This window comes from Centroberyx gerrardi, chromosome 12, assembly GCF_048128805.1.
Source record: "Centroberyx gerrardi isolate f3 chromosome 12, fCenGer3.hap1.cur.20231027, whole genome shotgun sequence".
Classification (NCBI taxonomy): domain Eukaryota; kingdom Metazoa; phylum Chordata; class Actinopteri; order Beryciformes; family Berycidae; genus Centroberyx; species Centroberyx gerrardi.
The window spans coordinates 13984827-14005672 of record NC_136008.1 but is presented as its reverse complement, the minus strand read 5'-3'; the positions used below and the strand labels follow the sequence as shown (position 1 = coordinate 14005672).

At 40.7% G+C, this 20846-nt stretch overlaps 1 protein-coding gene across 3 annotated transcripts; it reads left to right on the top strand.

The window, feature by feature from the left end:
• Positions 1-611: 611 nt before the first annotated feature.
• On the top strand, positions 612-20369 carry rorc (RAR-related orphan receptor C). Of its 3 annotated transcripts, none has more exons than XM_071903317.2 (12): positions 612-858; positions 5509-5538; positions 15471-15556; positions 15665-15806; positions 15941-16297; positions 16856-16957; positions 17038-17159; positions 17703-17835; positions 17977-18084; positions 18175-18285; positions 19019-19128; positions 19441-20369. In XM_071903317.2, exons 1-12 carry the CDS (start codon positions 816-818, stop codon positions 19603-19605), a joined length of 1509 nt encoding a protein of 502 aa, XP_071759418.1. In that variant the 5' UTR covers positions 612-815; the 3' UTR covers positions 19606-20369. The 3 variants fall into 3 exon arrangements, with proteins under 3 accessions (XP_071759418.1, XP_071759417.1, XP_071759419.1); XM_071903316.2 differs by having other exon boundaries at positions 612-1097; XM_071903318.2 differs by lacking the exons at positions 612-858; positions 5509-5538 and adding an exon at positions 6944-7137.
• The last annotated feature ends 477 nt before the right edge of the window (positions 20370-20846 follow it).

Genomic DNA, 20846 nt, shown 5'->3' with positions numbered 1-20846 from the left:
GCGGACGCTTTTATCCAAAGTGCAGAAGCAGGCTACCATGCGCGCATTCATTTTTAGCATGTGTGGCCCAGTGGGAATGGAGGCCCTAACCCAGACAGTGTTCGTGCCATGCTGGCCTACTTAAAGCCTGCACAGTAATGATATGAACCGAGAAGGCATAGACTATTTCTCGCGAGTGCAGTTATTTTGTTTCCAAGCAAGGTAGGCCTACTCGTTATGTAACGCCGAAATTGGGCATGCGATTATTAACAAATCCCTCTATAAATTGCATGCAAACGCCCCCCGCAGGTGGCAAGTCTGAAATAGTACCAAGCTATGGGCCACGCATGTTATTTTCTTTTAATACTTTCCCGTGAAAGAACCGGGCCAAATTTGCAGCGGAATCTAAATTCCCTTCCATGCATTGTATTGTCTTGATTAGTGCGGCGGAAATTTGTGGCAGCAACATGGGATTATATTTCTCAACTGAACACTACAAAGCAAAACCCGATCCGCTGCTATTACGTAAGTCCCGGTGACATAACTCTCCAGGCCGGGACGGTCAGGGCGCACAGAGCGAGAGAGCGAGAGCGAGAGAGAGAGAGAGAGAGAGAGAGAGAGAGAGCGAGAGCGAGCGAGAGCGGGGGAAACCGGAGCGCGCGGCTTGTGGACGGCCGGTCCAGCTGCGCTCTGTACTTCTGCCTTGGGGGAATTTAATTATTTGAAAACGTCAACACAAGAGGAGGTGTATTGTTGAAGAAAGGAGACGGACAGAGAACAAGATGCCGGTTGAGTTTGGGAATCCGCTCTGAGGACTGTTGAGGAGATGGCAGTGCATGTTTTCAAATGCCTGCGCCGGCCCGGGCGCTAGAACAACAGGTAGTGTGAGAAGCCCGAGTTTGTGAAATCAGCCTACTTGTGAGTCAAATGGCGGCAGGTGGAACTCAAACCAACTGACTAAGCACTCGTCTGCGGTTTGTGTGAGTGAGAGGTGTGTAACCGACCGATAGGTGGGCGAGTGAGTGCGTGCGTGTACAGGGCCACAAGTTGTTTTGACAGGAGAGTTATGGAATATGAGGAGCCCGACGTGCCCCCCGCTGACACCCCCATCAGAAGAGGTAAGAGGACCCGTCTCTGAGGTTTATTCTGTAGATAATGTAGCCTTGTTGTCGTGTGGAGGCTATATGCGCGTCATTGGGACTCTTAATGGAGTTGCATGCATGAAGTCTACCTGGTTCCTACCTGGTTCCACTTCGCCATTACTTCATTTAAAAGCTACTGTTCAGCTTAAAACCTCAGTTAAAAGCATTTTTCCCTCTCTAAGAAGTCAAGCAATACTGGAAACTAGGGAACTCTTGACCTAGTCGGTTGAAGGTTGAATATTAAACATATTGCTAACGCTTGGGTGCGTTATCAGTGTGTTTTTTTTTTTTTTTTTGCTGCTGTCACATAGGCTACAATGTGAAAGTCACCGACTCACTATTCCTCTCCTAGTAAGCTACTGCTCTTCTGTCCTCCCCCTTTCTGTCCCTCTCTTATTTAGAAGTAAGCCTCATTTTAGGCCTTATCTCCCTCCATGCTTCTCTGCCCCCCCCCCATATCTCTCCCCTCCTTTCTCTCTCACTCTCCTTATCTAGTTCTGCTCACCTTTTCTACACCAGATTACAACAGTTGCCCCTCTGTTTCTCTCCCTCTGTCTCTGTTACACTCTCCCCTCTTGCCTCATTCAGTCTTATCTTCTTTCCCTCCATTCTCTCATCCGTCTTTACTCCATTAACTCTCCTCATCTCGTTCACCTGGGTGTGGTTAAAGTGCTGTGAGAGAGTAAGAATGGCAATAAGACGGAGTAATCCTGGGGATTAGCTCTTGTTCTGATACTGTTTTTGGTCCGCTGCTTTTCTATTCACAGCCTCTTCCTGGCTAAAATCAAGCCACTGGCAGCCACTCGGATTAGGCATTTTGTCCCTCTGCCACAGAAACCCACTGGACACGTTTTCTACTAACTCACACAGCTACATAGTTTGATAGTTAATCTGCACTGCTGCATCACAGACCTCCAGTCGAAACAACATTGTGTATCAACATGTCACTCGGTTCACTTAAATGGATGTGAAGTAGTAGAGTGAAGAAACAGAAGTGACTTTTTATATAAAGTGACACTGTTTTTCTAGTAAATGAGAGAGTGATTTGGCAGTAGAACCATGATGTTGGTAGAGATTTGGTATAGCTGATTGCGAGAGAGAGAGAGAGAGAGCGAGAGAGAGAGAGAGAGAGAGAGACAGAGGACAAGAGCAAAAGTAATATTTATTATAGGTGTATCTATCAGTTACGCGCACAAACACATGCTCACAAATATGGAAATTAAAGGATTCTATTATATTGTAGCCTACATTATTAAAGGGTAGAGTTTGGTGTCACTGATTGGAATGTACTCAAGAGAGAGAGAGAGCGATGGGGCAAAAGTGAAGAAAATGATTAGTATTGTAGTATTATATGTAGATGCTTGTATCGATCAGTCTCATTTCCACACACATGCACACAAATACAGCCATAAAAGGCTTGCATTATATTTTTCTATTCTTTCACCATATATTCTTTCTGGCTTTGTAATGTACTTTCCCTCAGTGAAAAAAGTCCTAGATAAAGTCAGCTGCACTGTGGGAAATTAGAGACCAATCTTTAAATTGCCATTCCTGTCCAAGATTTTGGAAAAAACAACAACAGCTAACGAATCAGGTACTTTTATGAGTAGTATTGGTGTTTTATTCTGGTTAAAGGGAAGTTTCAGTCTGGTTGTATAGTTCTTCATAACACTGAGACAGCGCTTTTCAAGGTGATGAATCACTTGAGGCTAATGTGGGAAAGTCCTCTGGTTTGGTTCTCCTACATCTTAGTACAGCTTTTGTTTTTTTCATTCTCTCCTTCTTGAGAGTCTCGAGCAGGTTGACATCTCTGGTCCAGCTGTAGACTGCTGTAGACTGTGGGACAGAACGTTTTACATGTCTCTTCATTTCTTACAACTGAATACAGATAAGTTTGAATTTATGATTATTCGGCCAACTATAGCGTTAGTGCTCAAGTCCATAACCATCTTGAAACTATCAGAATCGTATTTTCGACTCCAGTTTAAACCTGGACAAACATGTTCAGACAGTTGTGCACTGCAGTCGTGTTTTCTACAATCCAAGACTCTCCAAAATTAGAACTTTTTTGCCTTTTTATCACCTAACTTTTATTTCATCACGCCTTTTTGTGATTGAGTTACAATTGGAACTCCCTGTATACCCATTCACATGCAGAGTATATCCAGATTTCAGTTGCAATGCTGCAGCCAGACTCCTGACGGGCATAAAGAAGCATTTCAATTTTAAAGGGGAGGGGGGGGTTTAGGATTAGTGCCTCTATATCTCTGAGCTCTTGACGCCTTATGAACCCAAGTGCAGCCTAAGATCCTCGGGCAGCTCTTTTGGTCGGTCCGCAGTCTGGGCTGAAGACTAAAGGTGATCATGTTTTCTCGCGCAGGGCCCCTCGGCTCTGGAACAACCCAGCTGACGACATCAGGCTAGCCAATTTGTTGTTTTAATTCTGTGTAGTTGTGTTTTTGTATTTTATTCTTTTTTTCTTCTATATGCTTCTTTAAATTTGATCACATTGCACCCATTGTGACTATTGTTCACGGATGTATTTATTGTTACATTACATTACATTACACTATCTATTCTGTGCTGGATATATCATTATTTATATTATACATATACATTATTAAGTTCTTGGCCTACTCTCTATAGGGGGTTCAGTGGTCTTCAGTTATGTAACACAACAACTGTCACTTCAGTGGTCAGCTGAGATGTCAGTGTGTTGAGATGTTAGTAAGACTTTGAGAGATGAGCGTTGTGCTTGAGGGTCATATATACAGTATGTGTGTGTGTGTGTGTGTGTGTGTGTGTGTGTGTGTGTGGCGGGTGTTTATGGGCCGGGTGGCAGGTGTTTATGTATCTTGCTAAAAGTGTACAGGAGCTGATATTGATGGGGTTTGCATCAGATACTCTTATACTCTTTTTCTTATACTCTGCTACAGCCACTTGCGTATAGAGAATAGATCACTTTCAATCATCTTAAATCAATGACAACACATTGCTTTATGTTGTTAAATGATGATTTTGCCCAAAATTCAAAACATGTTGCGGTCGCCCCTATCACTCCAAATCATTTAGTGTTAATGGGAGTTAATTTAATTTGTTGATATTTGTGTGTCAGTTTCCAAAGAACCAAACCAGACAAGTTCTTAGACGACTCTCCGGCCAAAGAACCATCTGAATATCACATGAAAATAAGTAATTAGACAAGTAATTACAAGTAATTAGAACAAGCATATAAGAATACCTGACATATTATCTGTCTTCATATATTTTGGGGAGATGCTGGTTTTTATTTCTATAGCTGACTTGTGAAATGAGGACAAGCAGTCTTCACACTCTTGTTCAAGTTGAAACTATATTAATTGGATGCTTACATGATCGTTTATTGGTTTAACTATGTTCAAAGAAAGACCTGTGAAAACATTCAACTCAAGAATTTCACAAATTACTTGCTCTCCATCTGGAAATGAGACTTTCATATATTCTTGAAAAGTTTAATTTAGTTTAGTTTTTTTTTTTTAGTATGATTGATGGTTTTTATTGATCAAAATGCTTTTACCTTAAATTTAGCGATCACCTTTAAACATTTGCCGGCAGCGCTGAAAAATTTCTCTGCATTTTCCGTGTGTGTGTGCACTGCTCTGCTTTCATTCCATGCTTTCTGCTTATGAAGCAAAACTGATTTGATGAGGAGAGGAAAACAGTGAAAACCACAGAAGGCCTTCTAAGCCCCAGACAAAGACCGGCTAGCTCTATGTCTTCCATTGATACTTATCTCCCCTGCCTGTAAACTTCTCACACACACACACACACACAAAACTCTAAAAATATACCTGTTGGCTCAGAAACGACCCTCCACACACTTGCACACACCCACTGCAATTCAGACTTTCTCACAATTGCGGTCAAACAGACAGACAGACAAAGAAGAGAGGACCTATTGCTTCATAGACACCCACCTTCCTCTCTTTGTTATCTCCTGTGTGTGTCTGGGCATATGTGTGCGTGTGGTGTAGATTCACACGCACATAACACATCACACCAGTGGGAATAGGAATCCACCAATATGACCTGTATGTAATCACTTCAGCTATCTATCCTTTCACAGGCCTTTCGTTGTTCATTTGAACAAATGCTGACAAATACTACCAAATTGCCATGAGAATTATTGAAAGGTCATATGAAAGAAATGTCAGTCTCTGGTACAGAGGAGATGACACTGAGTGTATGTCGAGGTTCTGTTTTAAGACGTTCGGCCCTGCGCTTTAACTTGGATGCTCATCACCTGTAAAAGAACTAATAGGAGACTGTAGACCTGAGCGGATTTGTTGTTTAGTTTTGAGATTTCACAAATGTTTATGTATCTGACTCTGCACTCTTTCTGCTTCAGGAGGAGCCATGTCCAAGAAGACTCATTTGAGTAAGTAATTTTTATATTATATTCTCTGTGTGTTAGCGTGTGTGTGTGTGTGTGTGTGTGTGTGCACACTGTATGTGGTATGACTATGCTTGTGTTTGTGCTAGATATTTGTGCATGCATTGTGGTTAGCTCCCTAGTGAGTAAACATACAACATTGCAGCTGTATAGAAACACACATACACACACACACACACACACACACACACACACACACACACTGGTGTCTCTGGAGTTGGGCCATCAGTGATACAGTCTGTGTGTTGCACCTGTGCCCCCCCCCCTCCCCCCTCGCTCCCCGCGCATGGCAAGCAGATGAAAATACTACTATACTTTGGCACTTTGGCATCTGAATGCAGATAACAGCGATAACATCTCTTCTTTTTTTAACTGCTTTGGTTTCACACTCTCTGCCACAACTTGAGCGCACCTGCGGGCGTTATCGAGTCTGGAGATGCCATACATAACATTTTGTCGGCTTCACGTTACGTGGTCTGATAAAAAATGAATTGGTTATCAATCACAATGGCAATCTTTTATCGGTCAATTCCTTTCTGAATCTTTGCTTGTGTGTGAGTACGCACTGTACATGTGAAAACGTAGATTTGTTCATGCCAGTAGAGAGGATGTGTTGTTTTGGATGTGTGTTTGGAAGTTAGCATGGGGGTAATACTGGGGGGAATGGAGAACCGTGGTGGTCTTGTCTCGTTCCCTGCATCAGTCAGGTGCTGAGACGGAGGGATGAAAGAGGGATGAGAGAGAGAGGGATGAGAGGCTCCAGAGAAACGTGTCTGAAGATCTGCAGCCTTAACCGTGGTTTAGATAAGCGAGTCGAGTGCGAAGGGAAAGACGATGTTGAAAGGAGAGAGAAATAAATACATTGGTTAATACATTGGACATTTTTATTGGCAATTAAAAATACTTATTATACAAGCTGTGACTATTCCAGCTAGAGACACAGTACACATAAAAAATAATCATCAGAAGAATAACCTTAGAAATCGTCTCAAGACACAAGTGAAACCAAATCTCTCATCTTCCTCCAGGTTTTTTCTTTTTTTTTTTTTTTAAATTTCAATGTTTGAATATTTTCTGTTGCTTACATTCTGTTTTTCAGCAATTATTCCTTTGGAAAATGGTTTGATTTTAATTCTGAGGGAGAGTCAAAAATGTGTTTGACGCTATAAAACGATTTTTTTTTAGTGTGGTATGGAATGAGTGGGTGAAGGACAACAACAAAGGTATAGGGAAAAAGTACCTTGAGAGAGCATGCCAGGCAAGGGGACTGCCCCCCATTGTCTTTGTCTCTCACACACACACACACACACACACACATACACACACACGCGCAAGGAGGATGAGGCGGCGACTGACACTCAAAAGTCTGAATATGTATGCTGGAGTTGCAGTGAGCACCTAACCCCGCTTGCTAAAGGACGAACAAAAAGAAAGATTGAGCGAGCGAAAGAAACGGGGGCAAAGACGAAGACAGTGATGGTGTGAAAAGGCAGACAGAGCTGTTAGACAAAGTGAGAGGAAAAGTGAGTTTGTGAAAGTGGGACAAAACTTCTGAGACAAGTGGAGGAGTGAGGATGATGCGAGGTAGGGATTGGTGTGTGTCTGTCTGTGTCTTCATGTCTGTGTGTGTGAGAGGGCTGCGATCAAACAACGTTTACCGATTAGATCCCTGCATTTATCGCTTTTTGGTCGTAGTTTCTCTTCTTGGCCGCTCTGATATTGCAGTAAACCGCCTTGTCAAGTATTTGTCGTATTTGTGACTCGATGCCTCTGATGCTGCACTAGAGAAGTCCGACTTGACGCACAGGATGCAATAACAAGAAAGGATTTCACATTCACTTTTAAGTTACTGCGTCTGGTAGATCTTCTTATGCCTTTGTTGAACTTCACCAGGCTGTGGGATTAAGACTTTTCTCCTATTTCATTCAGGTTCATTCAGTATCTCATTTTTGCCATAACATTAGGTGGAACATGAAGTTCATTATGGCTCTAATTGGCTACAATTCTGTACTTGTTTGAAGTTTATTTCATGATTTGCATATGCTTGAACTTTCATGACCTCAGATAAATCAGTATTTCTTTCTGTTCACAAACATACTGTAGTTCTGCCACAGAACTCATACAGTACACTTTCATATTGGTACTAAGCACATACAGTATATGTATGTAGATGTATGAAGGCAGATTTTCTTATTTGTTTTGGGTCGCCCCAAAGTGCCTGATTGGTTGACTGTGGGGTACGTTCACATCGATATAAGTGTTTCAGTTGTATGGTTTGAGAAGATGACTCAATTTTGATCTTCCTTTGATGGACTTAAGATTTGAATCATGCATCAAATATTTCTACCTTCTCTCACTCCTACATATACAGTGCACACTGGGGTATGTAGATGAGTTGATTTTGTATGTTAAGAATCAGTGGGATTGTAAAATCATAAATTTGATGGATTCTTTTGAAACAACTTGAATTTTGGATTTTTTAAAGATTTCTTTTTCAGAATTGTTTATGAAATGCTTCTTTTAGTTACAACATATCCATAATCAGTGATCATACAAAACAAATCAGTTGTCAGGGTGGATGTTTACTGTACATGAGATTGAGATGAAATATAGGTAATACTATGTGATAATAATAATAATGATGATGATAATAATAATAATAATGATGATTATGATAATAATAATAATAATAATAATAATAATAACACTAATAAAAACAATAACAACAACAATAATTATAATAATGATAATATTAATCATCATCATCATCATCATCAACTTATTAAGTTGATGATTATTATCAACTTTATTTCTATAGCACTTTTCTGACAAAGTGCAAAGTGCAAGTAATAAAAACACACACACACATCTATATCTATCTATATACAGTATGTACATATACAAATAGGACATACATAAGATATACATAGAGGAAGGTACAAGAAGTAGCAATTATAGACAAATGATGGAGAATATCTTGTTATATTCTCTATGCTAGTTGCCTTATGCTTCCTCCCTTGCATTGGAAACATTCAAACACACACACACACACACACGCACACACACACACACACACACACATGCACACACACACACACACACACACACACACACACACAGAGACAGACACAGAGACACACACACAGACACACACACAAATACGCAGCTGCCTTTCTCTCTAGATGGCGCCTAGATGTGTGCATATCTCAGTCATGCAGCTGTGTGGAATACTATGAGACAGAGAAACATGTTCAACTCTGAAAATAGCTTTATGATTTTGCGTCTTCACCACAGCTGGAAAACAATTATTTATCTAATTCTATTGCCAGCTATCACTCAGTATTGGCTTTAACGATACACTTCCTCTTACTGTGGGCTTGACTCACACACTAAAAGGTTTTGTTGTTGTGTTCGGGGGATACCTGAATAGTGTCTTACACATTTTCGTTATCAGAAGGATTTCCTTGTTCCTCTGGGTGCAGCAGCCTGTACAACGAACACTTCCAAAGAGAGAAGGCGGTTGACTAGACATCAAAGCACACACCAAACTCACAGGTGACACATTCATCCCCCAAAATATGGTAAATGAAATACAACAGTCAAGCTGATTCATACCATGTGTAGTCTCAAAACATTACCTCTTTGAAACACCCCCAAATTCAGACTGGGTTTCAAAGCAAAATATGGTAAATTTGATGGTAATTGGTTTTCAGAGGTGCTTTTATAATTTGTCTTTTCTTCAGATAAGTTCGTCATTTTTCCCCCTTTAGTGGTGTCAACAAATGAATGAAGTACAAAGCTGCATATACACTCAGCTGTGAAACAGTTCTCATACTTGTGTAACCACTTGAGAACAGAGCTGATTTGCACGATACTGGAACGAAAAGGGGTACCCGCAGACCCCAGAGGTATACTTTTATTCATATCTCACAGGTGCTTTATTCTATCATTCCAATTTTTCATGACTTTGTCAATCAATTTGTTCCTAATGACTTCATATCATTGTTGTCTGTTTCTGTTTTAATTAGTGCTTTTTAAAAATACCAATGTATTGGGGTCCTGGGGGACCCCAGTCAAAAGCACCCAATTCCGGCTATGCAGTTTTAATAGATGGAATTATTTATTGAGTTCATGTTTGCCATGGGTCCTAATTTAAAGTATCACACACTATCGGGGGGGTAGGGGCACTCTGTCAGTCATTTTGAAGGAGACAGACACAGATGCAGCAGACAGATTTCCTCATGTGCTCTGTCGACGACCCTAAATACTGTTCTTTCTAAGGTAAGATGATGTTCAAAGTCAGAAATACAATACATAATTTAATTAACTGTAACTTTCCTAAAATAATAATAATCTGTTTGTTTTTTTTCAGATGACATTAATTACATAACTAATAATGTTTTGAGAAGAAATAAGTTAACATTTTGCTATGATGGTTGTTTCTTACAGTAGTTTATTCTTGGGGTCCCCAGGGACCCCAGTCGGTAGTCCTTGTATGTTGAATATGTTGGTAGGATGAGGGTTAAATATTTATAAACTCAACATTCACCTATATGTTACCAGGCATTTTCTGGTAACAATGTATTCTGTCTATAAATGTATTATTATATATGGACCAATTTGTCATTCCAAGCAGCTATTTTTTTATTTTACCTGGTCATTTATATTATTTTATTTTTTTAGTTTATTTTTGGTTTTGTTAAATATCTTCTTCAAATACAGATTGCAATTATTTCAAGGGATCAAGTCCTAAGTCACGGCTACATCTCTTAAAACAAATGCACTCTAACATGTAGTTTTTAATGCAATTTTGTGTCAGCAGATCAAAGTAATTTTCAGAGCTTTTATAAATACACAGTAGGACCTATGATTCAAAAGTTGTATATGGTATTTTATAGTATTTACTGTATGTTGAAATGCAGTAGCATTAGAATAGCGTGCATTCCATGTGTAGTCGTCGTTTCAATTAGTTAATTACGAAAGAGCTGCAATATACTCATTTTGTTTCCACATACATTTTAATACAAGGGGGAATATATTTCAGTGGAGGTAACACATTGGTTTCTTTATGAGTGATCTGTGTCAAATGAATAATGTAAATATTTTAAACATCTAATCTCTGCAAAAAAATATACATCAGCAAAGGAAGCTTTTCCTTATTATTAAAACAGTGGGAAGAATTATTACTTTAACCACGTAAATTCATGCTACTTTGGTGATGAGTGTGTTAAAGCAGATATGTTGTAGTATTTTAATCTCGTAAATTCATGTTACTTTGGCGATAACTACATTCAAGCAGATATGGTGCATTAGATAAATAACTTAGAAATAAATTTGCAGAAATTGTGAACTACCCTGTGTATAATAGCCTAACGAAGCATATCAAAATGGACTTATGTGATCGATTATTAATTGTGTGTGTGTGTGTGTGTGTGTGTGTGTGTGTGTATGTGTATACAAAATGTGTTTGCATTCTTGCATGCGTATGTACTTAAGGTAAGCTTCCGTCAGAGGAAAGTTGAGGTTTTAGGTTTTTTGCCTGTTTAGAGTGCAAAGAACAGACTGCTGACAGGGTGATTTTAGACAGACTGAGGAGTTGAGAGTGGCACTACATGTAGTCCCCCCTCCCGCACACACACACACACACACACACACACACACACACACGCATACACACACACACACACACACACACACACACACACACACACACACACACGCACACACACACACACACACACACACACACACACACTCTCTCTCCTCAGTGTGTCATGAGGTAGATGTGAAGTCTGTCTGTGTTGCAATCCCAGTCCACAGATCAACCCTTTCTTTAACTTTTCTTATTTTTTCTCCATCTTTTCTCTTTTGATTTCCTCATTATTCTCCATTTTCTGTTTCTGTTTCTGTTTCCCTCCTGTGCTCTCTCATTGTCTCTCTTTTTTATAAATATCAATAGGGTTTTTCAAACTTTTTGGCTTACAACACCTATAATAGAATAAAGTTTGCACACCTGACAATTTCAGCCATGGGTGCTGGGAGAAAAAAGCAACATCAAAATATATAAGGCTCCCGCACACCATCCACTTGCAAATCACAATTTACTGTAGCGACTTATAGTTTTGGTCGTCATTGACAACAGGTGCAAGACGATTGTCGATCAACACAACAAATTAGCCTATCAGCATCAAATTAGTCAATCAATAAAAAGGCCAGCATTTATCACATAAATATAAATCGGTGAGTATAACAGGAGATAAAGTATAAAACTACTTATGACCCATTTTCACCTTTTCAGCCTTGTTCAGTTTCATTTATCTATTTCGTCCTAATCTCGCGCTCTGATCTAAATCATTGAGTATCAGATTTATTATCTAGAGCTACAGTAGTGAGCCTCAGTCAGCGGACATATGAGACAACCAGTGAATGGTGTACGATGTTGACTATTTGCTGTTATTCAGAGAGGCTTCTTTTGTTTAGAGGAAAACATTGATTAATGTGCTTTTTTTGTTGGGAAAGTTTAAGTCGTTAATGAGAAATACTGATTGAAAGAGAGGAAATGAATCCATCTGTGTGCAGCGGCCTCGTAGGAGGAAGTGTGGGAGGTGGCATTCTTTTATTTTGACTGCCAAAGCAGAATATTTCCATCACTGCACATCTACTGTGTACATCTACTGTACAAAAATCTCTACACATTACATGGCTCACAATATATTGATTTTAGAGTGAACAGTTTATATTGGTTGGGGGATTTTTTGTTTTCATTTTCTCACATCAACATTTGGCAAGAATTTTTCGTATGCTAAAATAGTTTGGCGTGTTGTGCTTCATATTGGTGGTTTCATACTGTATGGAGTTGCTGGAATACAATAGAAATGCAAAATGTTTAGGGTTTGTCAAGAGATATTGCAGATCACAAGATATTGCAGCTACAGCAAATAATATTGCTCACCAACAATATGGAAAACACAATTAATCTTCAGTTTTATTGAGTATTACTGAGTCATGTGCACATAAGCAAATGGGATGGAAAATATAAGAATCTTTTAACCCGATGACCTTGATTATGTGGTCTGTGAAAACAGGACTAGCGCTTGAAACTGTACTGCTGAGCTACTGAAGTACTCTATAAATGTAAATCTATATAAGCTTAAACATTTAAGCATTCAGCTATCAAAAGTGACATCTTAACATCAACTTACACATACTTTTGACACGTTTAATAAAACAAACACTACTTTCCAGCCATATTGAGTGTTAGGCATTGTAACCCCTTCTAAGGTTAAGTGAAAATGATGCTTACGGAAGAAATATAGGTGGTTTGATTCTTATGCAGGATTGTAATCTTTCTCTCTCTCTCACACACGCACACACACACGTACACACTAACACCAAGAGATGATGGGTTTGATTGGTCTAGGCCTGTGGCTGGAGATAATGAGACGAAACAAAATAGCCCACAAGGGCACAAGAGCTGGAGATTGCAAATCATTCTTCAATGTTTAGCAGATGAAGTCAATTTCCACTTTACAGCTTCTGTTGTCGCTACACTTTCAGGCCATCAAAGGCAGATTAGACATTAAACACCGTTTTGCAGATGCCTTAAACTCACCAAAGGTAGATTTAGTCAAGAGTTTTAGTTCAGCACCAAAAAGCTTGATTTTGTTCTGAATGATACCACTTTCAATAATGAACTGTGCATGTTTTTTCATTTTAGAATTTGGATTGTATGCAAGGTATGCATGTTGTTGGATGAGCAGTGTAAGGTAGTATGTGATTACTGTGTGTGTATATGTGTGTGTGTGTGTGTGTGTGTGTGTGTGTGTGAACAGTGAAAGGTTGCGGGTCAGAGTGGATTTCCTGTTGTTTGAGGTTGAGAATCAGAACTGAAACAGCAAAAAACAGAGACCACCGATGTTCTCTCTACCTCTCTTCCCCACTGCCAGCAGCAATGCAATCATAGTCGGAGCTCAGTAACTTTATTAATCTTCATCACCAATGTTGTTTAGCGCCATTTCTATTCTAGGCTAATTTACCCAGAACATCCAACTGCCTGTCAGTATCTTGTTAAATCTATGAATTATTCTTTTCACTATCATGGTAAATCATGATGTTGATCGATCTCCTCTTGTACACAAGACATACTGTAGTTACAGCCTCTCTCTTATCACATGTGCAGTCTGGTATTGCTACTTTCTCATTAATGTACGCTTGAACATCCGTATTTAAAACGACTTTCGTGTATTTCACCACAGACTGGCTGCCCTCCTTAGGAGCCTGCAGGTGATCCCTGTGGCATCAAAAAAAGAGGGCACGCACTGACACACTAACACACACATGCAAAATAATGTGACACAGTTATGCACGGAAACACACAAATTGTAAACATTAACACACAGGCGTGAGCACTTGTCTCATGGAGGATAGTGGGAACGGATGAAAGAAGGTGTTAGGAGTAGGAAAGGATGACTGTAGTGTGTGTAGAGATTTAATATTTAATATTTAGACTGATATCCGTTATCTGCTTTCTACTGTATGTCTTCCACTATCACTTATCATTGTATCTGAGGTCCATGTGTGAGTATATACTGTGAAAGTGTAAGCTGTCCAAATTTTGCCATACGCACTGGTGCCACCAAGACATCTTTTCTTGTACATTTACTGTAGTTTAATGAATGAAATGACTTCTGATTGTGACAAAGGGGTCAAACCACCAGGGGTGAAAAACAGAGGGGCGTGAGAGATAGAGATCAGGGGGATGGGGGGGGCTGAGAGGGGGATGGCCATTACTGGCAATGATGAAAGAAAAGACTGCATTACTGGCAGCTGTGTCCTTTATGAGCGAGATAGAGAGGAATGCACAAAGAGAGAAATGACATGAAAGAGGGACACTCAGAGTGAAAGAGAAGCCAGTTAACCACTTGAAAAGACTCTGAGGTTGACACCTTCACATTCTCCGCCTTTCTCCACTTGCAAATATTCCACATCTTCAGTAGTCGCTCTCCTCATTGTATTTGATGTTATTCTGTTCATCATTATTAAGGCAGGAAGTGTTTCAGAGGAAAATACCTTTGGTTCTTCTTCTTACTCTGGTCATAGTGCAGTTGATAGATGTTTAAGGGGAAGTACAGGATATGAAACTCTGCAAATCTTTATTTTCTCACAGTTGGAATCCCTCTACAGCTCACTTAAATAATGTCTTTGTAAATGATGTCTTTGTCATTACGGTCCTGGACAGCGCATTTCATTTCTATATTTCATTTCAGACAATCTGTAGGAAAATACAATGCTATAGAGGTTAGGTTTGATGTAATACCATGCATTAAAACAATTTACAAATCTAACATAATAACAGACAATCGTCATAAAAGATCGTTTAATGTTATTCAAAGCATACAGTGCTAGGCTGTGTCTTTGTGAGAGTTTGTGAGTGTGTGTGTGTATGAGTTCATAGGAATATGGGATTGATTAATACAGCACAATAATATGATATTAACAGGCTTGATGTAGTGACATGGTTCCCTACAGTCACTCGTATCACTCCCAAATTAAAAAAAGTTTGGGCATCGGATATTGTCCTTGAGTATTCTTTCTGACATTGAACTTTTCATCTGCTCCTCACAGGCAGTTACTCAGTTGCTTTATAAAGAATAATTACAATGCTTAAGATACAATATCTCTGCATTGTTACTGTTACTCTAACTTATTTCTCATTTGTTTACTCGCGTGCTCTCTCAATATGAACCTCAGCTCAGTACTGCCCACTCCTGGCTAAAGTTGTTTTCTCTCTGCTAGTGTGTAATCTGTGCTGTAATACTGGGGAGAGAAATGTCAGCTGCCACCTGTGTGGTGAATATAACAGAGGGCTGTGTTTGACAATAGTGTTAACACAAGTGCTTGTTCTTCTGTTTGTTCAGCTCAGATTGAAGTTATCCCATGCAAAATCTGTGGTGACAAGTCCTCTGGAGTGCACTATGGAGTCATCACCTGCGAGGGCTGCAAGGTGAGGGAGCAGCATAAAGCGCGCACACACACACACACACACACACACACACACACACACACACACAAGTGACTTATCAATGTTAACCATTCCTTACCCACACCTCAGGGTTTTTTCCGGCGCAGCCAGCTGCCTACTGTATCCTACTCCTGCTCCAGGCAGAGTAACTGTCAAATCGACCGGGCGAGCCGCAACCGCTGCCAACACTGCCGTCTGCAGAAATGCCTGGCACAGGGCATGAGCCGGGATGGTGAGGCACACACACACACACACACACACACACACACACACACACACACTGACAGACAGACAGACAGGCATTATTACCGTCTCCTGTCACATTGTATGCTTGATTCACAGCATGTTTTCTTTTGTCCTCCTCAGCGGTGAAGTTCGGGCGGATGTCCAAGCGTCAGCGGGACTCTCTGATTGCGGAGGTGGAGAGACATCGGCAGCAGCAGCAGCAGCAGCAGCAGCTGCAGGGAGAGGCCCAGTCGGTCTTGGCCTATCCCAGCAAGACCCGCCAAGACCGCTCCCCCCAGCTGCTCCAGCCCATGGCTGCGGCCTACTCCTTCACCGGGGAGTCTGAGCTGCTGGCCTTCCCCGCCGATGTTCACTCTTACCTGGTCTGCTCCCCGAACGAGTCGCAGGCGGCCGGCTTGGTCTACCGGGGCTCCAGTATCTCTCCCGCGTCCAGATCCCAGGGGAGAGGGGACAGCAGCGGACACTCTGACGGAAGAGGTGAGGCACAAACACACACACACACGCACACGCACACACAAGGGCTGAAAGATATTGACAAAAAATCAAATTGCGATTATTTGACAGAATTTTGCGATGGTGATTTAAACTGCGACTCATATCATCACAAGTTTTAAAATCGTTTAAAGGAAAGTTTGTTTCAAAAAATAGATGTCAGTGTGCAGGATTTTGAGTATGATGAAAGGTTTTCACCAATACTGTACTTGATTCATGGACTAAAGATTACCCGCAGCACTAAAACAACTTGTTTGGAAATTCATTTTAGACGCCCCTCTCTCTTATGCAATCAATTGTATCCTCTGCGATTTGGAAATTGCATAAGTTCATATTGCGATTTTGTTTTTGTTTTTTTATTAATTGTTCAGCTCTAACACACACACACACACACACACACACACACACACTTCACTGTGTTCGGTGAAGTGGTGTGTAATGGCAACTCTTTTTCCTCAACCTGACTTAAATTCTCACACACCCCCCACCTTCCTCTCCTTATTCCTTTTCTGTCCCTTCCTCGTCTCCATCCCTCTGTTCCAGGCTTTGACTCCAGACAGCCGTCTCCTGATCTGATGGGGATTCGTCCCTTTGACCCACTGGAGGACACTTTCAGTCCCTATCCTCACTCCGTGCGAAACATAGGTGAGCGAAGGGCAGAGTGGTCTGACACATGGCCACATTCACGTTGCGTCTGTAATATTTACGGGTGCTTTGTTTTGCAGATGAGCTGTGTGCCAGCATCGTGCGCTCCCACAGAGAGACCAGCCAGTACAGAGTGGAAGAGCTGCAGGCTCTCAGATGGAAGATGTTCAGCAGGGAGGAGATCCAAGCCTACCAGAGCAAAGTATAGCATCCTGATATCTGTTTCTTCCTCTTAAACTGCTCCTTCTTAGTCCTCCTCTTGTGAGTCCATCCAGATAGTCTCAAAACAAACAAGAGCTTTGGAGATCGCTTGAGGCTGAGGTTACCTCTCAGTTTCCTGTTCATTTCTCTACTCATCATTTTTCTCCTACCTCTTTTGGTTACATTGTGTGACTTCAAGTCAAAGTTCAAGTCTTCTAATGAAAATTGGCATGAAGCAGGGTATACAACACAATAGCTGATTGCAGTAAATAAAGAAATAAAACACAGAAATACTTTATATGTGAAATGAAACAGCGGGAAGAGCAGCAGATTGAATGTTTTAGGAGAGTGGGGATGAGTTTAAGTCACATGGGAGAAATGAAATTTGAACCTGTTTGATTTAGCCTGTGGTTGATTTGATTGTTGTGTTGCCGAACAGACTACTGAAAGATAGTATGTTTAATACTCTCCCTCCCTCTCTCTTCCTCCCTCCTATCTTTTGCCTCTGTCTCTCCCCCTCTCTCTCCCTCCGTCTCGCTCCCAGTCAGTAGATGAGATGTGGCAGCATTGTGCCATTCGACTGACCGATGCTGTGCAGTATGTGGTGGAGTTTGCAAAACACATCCCGGGGTTTCGTGTGCTCAGCCAGAACGACCAGATTGCACTTCTCAAGACTGGTGAGTTCGCCTGTCAGTTACAGGATGGGACCATTAGACTGTCACCACATGGCTTTCATCCTGGTCTGAAATGCTTCTAACCTCTTACTCTCTTTTCCTCCTCCTCCTCCCTTTTCTTCCTTCCTTCCCTCATTGGCTCAGGTTCCATGGAGGTGGTTCTGGTCAGGATGAGTCGGTTCTTTAACACAGACAACAACACCGTCTTCTTCGATGGGAAATTTGCTGGTACTGAAGTCTTCAAGTCTTTGGGTGAGGACTGAACATAATTCTGTGGAACATTCGTAGATTAGACGCTTTATCAGTACCAACTAACTCGCTCTGTGGTGTCTCCTCTTGCAGCATGTGGCGATCTAATTGCAGCAGTGTTTGACTTTGCTCATGGTATGTGTGCTCTGAAGCTCACGGAGCATCAGATCGCTCTGTTCACTGCACTGGTGCTGATCAATGCAGGTAAGGTCAAATCTTCTGTCTCTCTCTTGTGTTGCACTTTAATAATCAACATTTTAACATAATGAAAAGGTTGGAAGCCACTTAATGCAGAGGGTTCAAGTTTATTAATTGCTTTGTAGATGCAAAACAGTAAGGCATTTAAAGAGTAAATTTGAACACAGTGACTGGTTTCTGTACTACATGCAGGATAAGCAATGTGTTTCAAGCTTAGCATTCTTCCTCAGGCAGGATCCAGCATTGAACCATTTAATTTTGTTTGCTGTGGGGTTTTTCGAAGCCCATGTTTTTTCCCCACTTTTCTCTAGTGCAGTGGTTCTCAACCTGGGAGTCGGGACCTCCAGAGGGTTGCAAGATAATTTTGGGGGGGGTCGCAAGATGATTTAAGGGATAGGAAAAAAAATATATTTCTACTATACAAATTTATTATCTTCATTTATTTATTATAGTCTATTCTTTCTGATTTTTCTCTAATTTTTGCCTTTTTTCTTGTGAAAAACTGAATAGTTTTCAGCCTCTAGGCCTCCTCTGATAGTGAATCAAATCAAACATCAAATATCCTGAAAAAGGAAAATCATTCTTTGGTTGAACTCTGCATGCTTGTGGCGGGGGTCGGGAGTAGACATCGCTTTGTTTTAAGGGCCAAAAAGGTTGAGAAACACTGCTCTACTGGATACCCAATCTACTGTTTTTTAAAAATCCTGATTTACTTTTGTTTCACTATGTTTCTGTGCAGATCGTCCATGTCTGGAAGATAGAAGCAGGGTTCAGAGAGTGCAGAGAGACTTGGAGTTGGGCCTCACACACATTCTACACCGAGACAACCAAGAAAGTCTCCTGCACAAGGTATGTGTCTCAAGATACAGAGGGTAGATCCAGTTTAGCCATCTGATTGGTTAAAAGGTGGTTAAAATACAAACATAGATTTACAAAGTAGCCACCTCTGTCTAGTTCTCTCTTTCACCTACATGCATGTCGGTTTGTTTTTGCATGTTTCTTGTCTCCTTTCTATAATGTGTCTAAATAATCCCTTGCTGGATGGGTCACGCTTACATGACTGGACAGAAATAAATTAATCAATTCATTCATTCCTTCTCACACGCATACCTCGCTGTTGGTGAAGGCCGATGCCTAAATGTGTGTGTGTCCTCTCTGCAGCTGTACCAGAGGATGGCGGTGTTGCGCTCGCTGTGCAGTCTGCATATGGAGAAGCTGCGCTGGTTCAGTCAGCGCTACCCGCTCACTCTGCACTCTCTGTTCCCTCCGCTCTACAAGGAGCTGTTCGCCTCGGAGGCAGAGCTGCTGCCTGGGACCACTCACTGAGGAACTGAGTCATCTTCAGTACACTCCCTCACATCCATGCACACACACACACACACACACACACACACACACACGCATACGCATTCATATTTGATTAAGTCTCATCATCACTTGCTAACAGAATCTATTTTTCTAATAATGGAAATAAACGAGAAAAGCACAGTAGTAGTATAGTGTGTCAAGTATTACTTCCAGCAGAGCTTTTTTTGTAGATGTCAAACATAAATATTTTGATAGCTTAAATGTATTTTGATTATTCCAAGGAAACACACACATTGTTTTTGTTTGAGAATACTATGTCCGAGTACATTGTCAATGGGGTACATGATTAATTTCCACTCAGGATGTTCTTTTGTGATTCTGTCCAGCTGTTAGCTGATACAAAAGTAAGTGTTCATGTCACTGTACAGCTACAGCTACTGTATGTCAGTCTGTTCTAGATCGTATAGTAGTCTTTCTCCTCAGGTTGATGTCTTCTTAAGGATTGATTAATAAGCGCTACATAGCAGCGGTACCTCCAAAATGTAATCCTTTGTGTTTGAATAAAACCTCACAGGTGTTTATGTCTCAATCCTATTGAGCTTTGAAAAGATATTGCATTAAATGTAGAAAAAAATATTCAGTTGGAAATGTGCGAGTAGAAATCTCTTTCTGTGTGTAAACTGTTCTTTTTTCAGATTAACTTGCATATGTTTTGTTTTCTCTACATATCTTTGAATAAAGCCATGAGTAATGAAGTAATGAACAAAGGTTTTCATCATCAAGTATGTCTGGATGTAGTCATCTGTGTTCCTGGAACAGATGAGATTATGATCAAGTTAATTCCATGCAAGTCTTCCAATAAACTGTGGAGGCTATGAAACCAAGCGGATGTGGCCACTTTATTTGTCTATTTTTGAACAAGCGTAACGTAATATAAACAGTTATATAAGACTGAAACAGACAAGCAGAAAGATCCAGCTAGACCTGGGTGATAATAGAGATGCTAATCATGATGATCTCCAACAAATAGCACAATTCACTCATAGCACAGCCATGAAATGTTATGCATGATTTTGTTACCTTCAAGGATGTTAAGTATATCGAAGAATAATGTTTAATCAGCCAGGCAAAGTCTCTGCACCATATAGTTGTAGCTGAAGTGCAAAGACTTACTTTATTTGAAGTAAAGATTAGTCATGTGGGTGACCCTAAAGCAGACACTGGCATTTGCCTGTGGAAAGTCGTCAGCAAGTTGGCAC